This window comes from Denticeps clupeoides, chromosome 19 (genome assembly GCF_900700375.1).
Source record: "Denticeps clupeoides chromosome 19, fDenClu1.1, whole genome shotgun sequence".
NCBI lineage: Eukaryota > Metazoa > Chordata > Actinopteri > Clupeiformes > Denticipitidae > Denticeps > Denticeps clupeoides.
In genome coordinates, this window is record NC_041725.1 from 6,635,150 (window position 1) to 6,645,754 (window position 10,605).

At 40.1% G+C, this 10,605-nt stretch overlaps 1 protein-coding gene across 1 annotated transcript in view; it reads left to right on the plus strand.

Moving 5' to 3' along the window:
• The window catches only part of rsrc1 (arginine/serine-rich coiled-coil 1), a 105,594-nt gene that overhangs the window by 35,405 nt on the left and 59,584 nt on the right, over window positions 1-10,605 (plus strand). The window contains exon 5 of the mRNA XM_028961935.1: window positions 5,694-5,730. Coding sequence (XP_028817768.1) covers window positions 5,694-5,730 — 37 coding nt within the window. The remainder of the gene's footprint in view (window positions 1-5,693; window positions 5,731-10,605) is intronic.

A 10,605-nucleotide genomic window follows, 5' to 3' on the forward strand; every position in this document is an offset into this window, starting at 1 on the left:
TCTCGTTTCCATCACGGCATGTTTCATTTAATTGGTTTGTACCCATTATATAATCCAGACAATAATCCGATTCATCTTCAGTCAAGCACTCGATTGGATTCTTTTTAAAATGTTACGGTGTTTTTGAATATATGATGGCGGAGACTGCAGTTGGTAACATGGATAAACTGACATAGGTGCTGCACAAGACATTGTGTGTCATAAAACTAAGAACTAAAATAATACAAGTCACCATAAACCAATACAGTTTTTGACATTGATTTAAAAACTTCCATGGTCTGAGCAGATCTAACGTGTCATGGATGGTTGTTCCAGAGCCCAGGAACTGCAACACCAAAGGCTCTGTCTCTGTGAGCCTAGTGCTAGAGATAGTTGAGAGCATCTGATCTGATGAGCCGAAATAGCCTTGCTGGTCATGGAGGTACTGAGGCCCAAATATCAACAAGATCTTGAACTCGATCCTAATCTTTTCTGGTTACCAGTGAAGTGAGGCCAGAATCAGAGACATGTGGTCCTGTTTGCGCTTTCCAGTGAGCTGGTGCCGATGGATCAAGGACTGACACCGAAGTATAACGAATTACAGTTAACCAATCGTGAGGTAATGAGCGCGTGTCTTACATTTACATTTACATTTACAACATTTATCAGACGCCATTATCCAGAGCAACTTACAATCAGTAGTTACAGGGACAGTCCCCCCTGAAGCAATTTAGGGTTAAGTGTCTTCCTCAGGGACACTAGGCTACTACCACCCTGAGTAGCCAAGTAAGCTTAACCTTTGATAAAAACCTTAAGCTTACTTGGCTACTCAGGGTGGTAGTAGCCTAGTGGGTAACACTCGCCTATGAACCAGAAGACCCAGGTTCAAATCCCAATTACTACCACTGTGTCCCTGAGCCAGACACTTAACCCTAAGTTGCTCTGGGAGGGGGGCTGTCCCTGTAACTACTGATTGTAAGTTGCTCTGGATAAGGGCGTCTGATAAATGCCGTAAATGTAAATGTTTATCAAATTTAAAAGCACTGTAAAAGGTCACACCAAGATTTTTTTACATACAGGTGGAGATATTGGGACAAGGGACATGGAAATACAGTGAGACCATAGACCTGGCTATGTTCAAATACAATTAGTTCAGTCTTGTTGCCATTGATATTTTAAAAGGTTTTGGTCTATGGTTCATTAAAATGACATGATTTATTTTTATTTTTTTTGGTGAGGTTTTTCAAACTGTTCATGATTCATTCATGAGTTTCGAATTATTTTTGCTAATGGTGAAAGCATTTTCTAGTGTTTAACAGACAAAACATGCCAGTGTACCTGTCACTTTTTAGGTGTATTCATGATTGAATGCGGTGTAGGGTTATGGCTGTAGGGTTATGCAAGCTGCTGGTGAAAATAACTTCTGTTGAATCATTTTATTGTATGTACATGAACCCGACACTATTAAACTGAGCAACATTCACCAATTAGAGGATCAGGTATACAAGCCATGTAGTAATATAAATGTGTTATCTTAATTAGTGTTTATATATTAGTGTGTGTGTGTGTGTGTGTGTGTGTGTGTATATATATTCCAATCCTATGAAGATATTGAAACAGGTCAACCCAGATCTGGTTGAAGTATATCTGTGTAGTGGCAAGAAAAACACATTACTCTGGAGTGTGTGTTGATGAAGGCCTATGCCCTCATTTATCACACAGCCGCAGTGCTAAATTACCTTCTGCAATGGAAGCCCTGAATGTTCGCTCACTCCAGAAAATCGCATCAGGCCAGCAGTTCCTAATCACTCAGCGCAAACATCTTGGTTATTTCTGCATAAAAACCCATGCGTTGGCAGAATATAACCCTATCAGCGTTATGATCACCAAGTTGTCAGCTATGTCACAGTCTATTAGTTGTCCTTTGTCAGTGTCTTGACATAACAATTTGATCATTTGAATTTTAAATGCATGGCTATGCATGAATCCAGCACCCATTGCACACATACGTAATCTCATATGTGATATTGAAATGCAATGTGGTAAAGGACTAGAGTATAAATCCTACTGCTATTGTTATTGTTAAACAGTCAGCATGTACTTTGCTTTTGGGGTTCACTTCTCTGCCCTGTCAAAGCTGACAGATCACTACCCGATCAACCAGAAACCGTGTGTGTGTGTGTTTTGCACTTTTTGAGACCCTAAAATTGTGTTTTTATAGAATCGTCTGTGTTTTGTTGCACTAGACTGTTGTGTTCATATTACTTGTGTAGTGTGAGCAGTCAGGTTGCATCCGAGTATCGGAACACACAGTCTGTACACGTAAATTGAAAAAAAAGTTTTCCATGCAATTTAGTCGTACAAGGGGCAGTGGTGGCCTAGCGGTTAAGGAAACGAACCCGTAATGATGCGGGTTCAAATCCAGAACCGCCAAGGTGCCAATAAGGTCCCCACACACTGCTTCCTGGATCTCAATATTAAATTTTTTAGCATTTACCATGCGACAGGAAATGCATGGTAAAAATAGCACAGTGTGGGGCTGGTGTCCCCTTTTTCACATGTTGAAATCTGGTCACCAAATCAGAACACTTAACCCAAACTGTCTGCTCGCAATTGTTTTGCTTAGAAAGCTGTACATTTCAGTGAGAGAAAAGGTGACCGACCAGTTAACAAATTTATGCCACTTTATGATGTCAAACTTTGTTTAAATTCATTATAGGGTGAAATTTCAAGATATTGATGTATGTATTGTGTATCGTCAAATAGCTTAAAAATATCACAGTCTTATTTTTAGGCTATATTGTGCAGCACTAACACTGAGTACAAGATCCTCTGCTCATCCCGGACCACGTCTGCTAGCAAGCCAAACATGCAGATGGATTATCAATGCTATTATTAAAATATTCTGATCTAGTAAATCTTCCTCAGCCCATGCAGTCCGCGATGGCTTACGTTAATTCTCTAAATGTAACCCCACAAAGCTTTAAGGTAGGTGTGTAATGGAGGTAGTATGGTGTTTTACCCTGCACGTTCAAGGTGTCCTGGCTTCGAATCCTGACCTCCTTGAGGTAAATAAGATATTAAGAAAAACTTGAGGTCATGACTGTAATATAATAAAACAGTACAGTGTATAGTATTGATGACCTTTGTTGTTATTGATTTTCTTTTCTTTTGCTGCCGCCTCCTCTGTCGTTCTTATCTGCACGTCTGTTGACCAGCCACTTTCTGCTGACCTGCCTTGTGTTACACCAAACATTACTATCTCTTTCTCCCCTTCAACTACAAATTGGATGAACGGCCTCTGACACATTTTCAATATTATTACATTAAACCAAGTGGAGTTTGATTGATAACCTAATATTGGGCTAATGCAAAACATCAATCCTGGCAAGTATATTAATTATTTAATATCACAGACTAATTCAGAAATCGATGAGCTTGTGTTGAAGGCCGGCGAGAGGGATGGGGCAAGGAGGGGCGGAAGACTCTGTGCTCCCCACGGATGACAGAATGAGAGGGGGGAAAAAATAGAAAACAGGGATGATGAGCGAACGAGAGAGAGCGAGGGGAAAAAAATGAGAAGATGAAGATGCTCTCTCTGTGCACTTGTTCGATACAAATCTGTATTCATTTGCCAATAATCTCTTCCTCTGTTTCACTTGACCGACATTTTATCAGGTTTGAAGGCCATAATTGATTTAAAGCTCCTTTTAGCTCTGAGGTTGGCCTCGGGGAGTAGAAGGAGAGAGAGATGGTCAGCACTGTTGCACAGAAAGTCGGTGTAAGGTGATGATAACACACTTCACAGAAAATTGAAACACACTTCAAAGATCCGAAGCGCAGGGTTTTCTGTCTCTGTCTCACTCTCTGATCCCTGTTCCATAGACTGGAAACTGGTGCTCGAATAGGGTCTCATCAGGATTCCTGGAACCTTTGCATGGTCTACTGAACCAACCCATGTTTCTCCAAATTTGGAGTAGAACCGTTGCACTCAAGGACGGGTCATGGATGGGGGGACTGGTCATGGATAAATGGCTTTTGCTGAGAACCAACTTTTCAGGTTCAGCACCAGGTAGAAATGTTTTCGGCAATTTCCAAATTTGCTGCGAGAAGCAGATCGGCTCCGTTTGCTTAGCTGGAAGGGGATGCTCAGAGAAACCGAGAGAGGGAGACGGGTTCACCCCACCAGCCCCCGTGGCCTGCCTGGGAAATTGTTTTCCCGCTAATTGTGCTTCATTAGGGGATTACAGCACATGGTCTCCGTGGTAACAAATGTCTGCCTCTTTAATTTCCCCCTTGTGCGTCTCCTGTAATAAATGCCCTGGTTTGTTACCCGGAATGTAATGTAATTAAAACGAGATGAAGTTTTTCTTAAGTGGACACATTCAAGGCCATTCAGGGACTGACTGGGGAAAAACTCCCGACCCGTCTCTCTTTCTCTCTCTCTCCCACTTCCTTTCAGTGAGGAGATGATTAGATGGGAGAGTTGGGAAGTCGCTCTCAGAAGAACAGGGCTGTCCGGACCTTTTCCGAAGGAAATTTTGAGTAGACTTGTGTGGCGTTCTACAGGAGCTGAAGTGCAGGATAAGGAAGGACCTGCTGGGAGGAAAGGGAAGGGAGTACAGGATTTCACTGTCATTTTTTCCCCCCTCTGCCCCGATGATCGGCTGGGTAATTTTAGAGACGGTGTAGATTTTCATTGAGATACACTTGGCTGCATTAGGAGAAAAGAGTCTGTCAATAAATGTAGCTCTCCTTCCTTCTGTGCCTCGGTTTTTCAGTCTTTCAATGCATACACACACTTATTCTACTTTTGTTGAGACCGGATGTGTAGTATACAATTGTGGAAAAACACAAAAAAGTGTCCATCTCCATTTTCATTTGTTAATTGAATTTCAACACAAACACAAATAAAGAGCTATGGATTAGATGATCAACAGAACCTGTTCTTAATGCATTGCAATCTAACTGTCTGATTCAAACAAGTTTTTTATATTAATTAATAACTGATATTTTGTATAGAAGTGCTTTTGTATGTAAATGTTAAATATTATCAAATAATATTAATACTATTGTGCATATTTACAGTGTTGAAATATGTTACTGCTCATAAAATAAGACAAACAAGACATTTCTACGCATAAGCCCAACCCTATATGTTTGCTATATTAATGCCCTGCTTCAATGGTGTGTATCATGGTTCACTCGCCAACACATTTACATGTGTTGAATTTACCAGCACATACTGTTTCAGGCTGTTAAAATAGGATTTGACCTTTTAGCTGTATACTCTCTGCAGGCTGGCGTTGGCGTGCTTGAATGACACTTGCTGCTGTCAAGAAAAAGGTCATTTGGAAAAATTCTCAGTTTCGATAGAAAACGATTGTTTTGTCCAAGGTACCGTTCCCTCACACTGCTGCCCGGGTACCTTTCATTGGGTGCTCACTGCTCACTGAGGGGATGGGCTAAATGCAGAGCGTTTCACTGCGTGCACCGTGTGCTGTGCTTGCTGTGCATCACCATGAAAAAAAGAATTTCACTTTGCAAAATTGATAAACAGTGTCTGTACATAATTTATTAGGTTGCAAATGACTGGTAGCTGAAGATGGCTGCTAATGAATGGAATATCTGCATACATGTCATTAACAGCGGGAGGGAGGGACAGAGGGAGAGACCGGCTTTATTTACAGTTGCGGAAATGTGTTTTCTTGCAGGGACGGCGGCAGCCTGAAAGCGGGATTAGAATATCTGGTAAGTTCTCGTTTCCCCTTTCTGTGTTTACTGTTCCTTTGATATTCCGCATCTGAAATGAACACTGTGGAATCAGCTTTGAATACCTTGAGTTAGAGAGAGAGAGAGAGAGAGAGAGAGAACGAGTCCGTTTCGCCTCCCACTGGGATCAACCAGGCTTTCATATCGCTCGGGCACTTACTCTTTCATTTACCCCCTCTCCCTTTTGGGATTTTTTTTTTCTCCTCTCCTCCTGACTCTCTCTCCCGTTCTCGCACTCTGTGTTTGTGTGCAGTGCATTGAGCTGTTATTTGATGTGTGCATGAAATCTAGCTAGGAGGACAGACAGAGAGGTTGTCTTCCTCTGGCCAAATTTCACCCCTCCTCTTTTTCCTTTTTACACACTCAGATGTTCATTAGTAGAGCGCTCATTTTTTCTTTTTTTTTTTATGTACCTTTGCAATACGGTGTACTTAAGATTAGAGTTGGAGTCAGGGCATGTACTCTGCATTACCTTACTTTTTATGGTTATTTTGGAAACATCTCTAAAGTCTAAAACATAAATTGGAATAATTTTGCTTTACAGAGAACATTGGCATGTTGTCCCTTGCGATGCCAAAATACTTTTTTTTGGTCCTCTGTAATGCTAGTGGTAGGTCAGTGCACCAGGTCGTTCCAAAAAAAAAAAAAACATAAAAAATGTAACGTGTGACATTTCCTGGATTTTTCTGCACTCTACCTAATACAGGGTCAGAGTTCCATGGACCAAAGTTAAATGGGTTGTCCTGGTGCCTTCGTTTCTGGGGGATGAATAATGAAGAAGGGTCAGGATGGGGTCCTGACACTCTGTGTGTTGAGTCACCTCCCTTAGTCTCGCGAGCACCACGCCCTGCATAATAACCAGGGGCCCTGCGACGTAAATGACCCCTAATCCAGGAGACTTAAAGACCCCATCATCTTGCTCTCATCTCCTTAAGTGAACTGACTCTCCCTGTTTGCAGATATTGTTCCTTATGTCATGTCCCCAGTGTTTTTGCTCTTTAAAAGGAAGCACATGATTGTGCATTAGATGGGGAGGCTTGGCACTGTTATCACAACATATATAACGTCTATAATTAACACCCCTTTCAATGTAAAATTCTTTAATGTAAATGATATTTTTACATAACTTTTGCATAAATGGATACACGTCACCTATTCCAGTATAATTCAACAAATAGCTTGTTTTACAGTGTGAGCAGACACATATTTAGCATATGGGAATGGAGTTTAAGGTGTAAATATTACATATATATAAAAAATATAATTATTTTTAATTAGTAAAACCAGCATTTTTGCCTATTTCCATAGATCCCTAAGTGATTCTCATGAGGACTACACACTGAGAAGGAATAAAATCTTGGAAAAAGAATGACAGAGTAATATGTTACAATGTTGGTTTGGCTCTTGCCTGAAATCGGTACAAATTAATGTTGGGAGCTCACCGGTACTCATAAATGAAGCAGTATCTCCGAGAGAGTGCTCTGATCTTGAGAGTTAAATGTTCTGTACACAGCAGAAGTAACTCCGACAGAGCATTCGCAGGGAGGGAGTAGTTATGAGGGGCTGCATTGATTTACAGCTCTATAAAAGACATAGTGTGAATTATTCAAGAGCTGATTGCACAAGCGAATAGCGAAAGCCAATATGCCTGTTTGCACTGTTAAGTCTGTTCCTGTTCCTGCTGCTGCTAATATGCATGAATACAGCTGCATTTAATTTGTATTCATAAGCACGTACTTTTAATACCCATGCACCTCTTCATATGTTTTTTTCTTTGACTCCATTATTGGCAGACAATAGAGGGGGACAAATAAATTGGGACACCAACTTATTGAAATACTTATTGATTATTGACACACTGGTATCCAGTATTGATGTATCAATGTTTGAGATGAACTCTTAAATGAACTTCATGTTCAGCATATTGGGTTTTTTTTATTGTCTTTTGTACATTCAATTCATTTTGAGCATAGTGCATAATAGTTCATATTGGCTTGCGAAACCACTATGCACCCCTGTCCTCCCCCTGCAGGCAACTGAGCACAGGGTGATGATCTCCACTTAACCACCCTGACCAGTGAGTGTGCACACTAAGAACCACATTCATCACAATTTCTGTTCATCAACGAAAACCATTCCAAGTTGTTTTTCCTCACTTCACATGTGAATATTAATAAACTACTTTTCAGTGTGGCCTGTTGCATATGAATGTTAACTTTGCATGACTCCGTGGCACGTAGTTGCCTAGACTTTGCCAAGGCCACTGCTTGGGTCAAGCTGCACCAGATTTGGGTCATGTTTTGTAGCTATTGATTTCACTTGATGCTAATAATACAAAAACATCAAATGCAAGGTCAAACGCGCTGGAGAAAATAATAAAAAAAAAAACTAATTTTGTGCAGTTTCATGAATAGTTCTTCCTTTAGTGGAGCATCATCTGGCTTGGACACTCATATTTAAACACATTAAGGTGCCACAGTTAAGCAGGAATGTTATTTGTAACAGTTAACCATTTAATTTTTGATTGTTCAATATTAAAAAAGATTCCAAAATGTAATATTAAAATGACTGATCTCAATGTTCGTAAGCACTATTTTTTTTAGGAAGCAGCTGGTCATATGATATTTAAAGAGATTTGGTGAAATATTGATAATAAAAATTGGTGTTTACAGGTGTTCTTTCTGCCAATCAGAACACCAGGTTGGAGTATTAAATTAATTGTATTACAGATTAGTATGGAAGCTTTTTTCCGCAACATAAAAAAAAGAATAATTAATTTATTTCTCGCAATTCTGTTTTTTCCTGGCATATGTCTTTTTGCCCTAACTTTTCTAGCAAGTCACCTACGTATAGTCTAAGTATAGTTTAAGTTCACAAGTTTAGTTTCACAATTTTCTGGTTAATTTGACTTTTAGTGTTTTTTTTTCTCCACATTGCACAGAAATTTCATAGAAAATATGGTCATTAAAATTTGCCTTAGATTAATCGAAAAGTCATGGAAATGCATTTGTAAAAATGTATACGAACCCTGAAAGTTGGTATACATTAACAGATTATGTTGTCTGTTATTTATTTATTGATTTTTTTTTCATTCCTACAAGTTATGTGGGTTTTCACTGATTTCCTCTGTCTGTATGGCTGACAAAAGATTTGTCCTGAGGCAGGTGCATCATGGTCATGTGTTTGAGTGGCTTGGCAGCAATGTAACTCCATGTCAAAATTATGAAAATATGCACAGAAAAGATGAGTCATCTGAATTGGTCCTAAAACTTCATTTTTATAAAACTAATTTTTATGAAACAGCGGCCTCTGGCTAGGATTAATTTAGCATCCATGCTGCATTAGCTTGGAATTAAACAAAATGCAGCTGTGATATTTACGTTAATCTATTTTACATTTTACGTCTTGTCCCTTTTGATCACTCTGAAGGACGCAACCTCCGTTTTGGTACCTGTAGTTTTGGAAATATGGTGTTTTTTTTTTTTTTTTATGTGTATTGTTCTCAGCGGTTTCTGAACTGCGTGTAAGTTGAGGGCCGTGGAATTTTTTTGTAGCACTTTTGTCACACACAGTTGCATGTGCTCCCACTCACAGGTTGTGATCTTTCCCGACAGTAAATTTCTGCTGTGGACTTTGAATATGAGAATTTATCGAGGTGTTTATGCAGAAGGCGAGATTGCGCACCAGTTGTCAGTAACCTGGAGCGTGTGCAAGCTTCTGATTAAAATTTGGGACTGCTGGGTGGTAAATAAAGGCCAGACCCTTGGGGTGGTGATGCTAAACCCCCACTTCACATGCCATAAATGGGTAGGATTTACAGACCGATCCATTGTAAGAGGAGACAAAGTCCTCCAAAGTCATCTCTAGGTGAACTTTTCTCATCTGTTGGAAGATTCTGGCGTTTTTATTTCAGAGACTCTGAAGGAACCCATGATAACTGAGAAATTCTGACTTAAAAAAGCAAAAACCCCCAACTTGTGTTTAAATTACAGTGAGTTTTGATTCCCTCGGATGAATAGAGTTGGAAGACACGAGCCTTATACTCCTCTGCGGTTTCCGTAGTTCCCGTAACAATAATTAGGTTTGTGGCAAACGCCTGGAGGATTTGTTTTTACTTTTTATTTTTCCATGTTTATTTTTGATTATTTTCTCCATCTGAGTACAGGAAGTTGATGTTAATTACTGCCTTTTGCTCTTTCCCTCACTGCATCTTTTTTTTTTTTTCTCCCCCTTTTCTCCCGCGACTCTGAAAGGGAGCGGGGTCCCAGGTGACTGAGCGAACGCTGCCTGGCCTACACTAATCAGCACAGATACACAGATGCTTAAATAAGCGCATTATGAAAGAGCCACATCAGTCAATACACAAAACTTCAGATTCCCTCAGATTTGTGGCACAAAGTTCGTTTATCTGCGTGTTTATTTGTTGGGGGTCTCTATTTACCACATGCTACCAGTTAATGAGTAATGCGGAATCTCAAATCTTTTTTAGTTCCATCAGTAGCGGACAAATGTTCGTGGTTGGGCAGTGAAAAGGAAGGACAACCGGTGGACCTACACAATATCAGACAGATGGTTTTTATGTTGTGGTTGTTGGGTCTGCTCATTGTTACTCATTGTTTAGGCAAGCTACAGTAAGACCCTGACGGCTTCGAGTAGTATTTCACAGCAAATTGGTACCATGTAGAGCAGAGACAGGACAGGTTTACAACTCTGTATGTCACACATCATGCCTTGTGGTTGTGAAGGTGTTTCCATTGTGACTCCAGCACTGGGTGTCTGGGCTGGTTTGGGGTCAGTTGAACGTCAGTTTAGTACAGTTTAAGTTGGACTAAAATGTTCGTGTTTTTTTTTTTC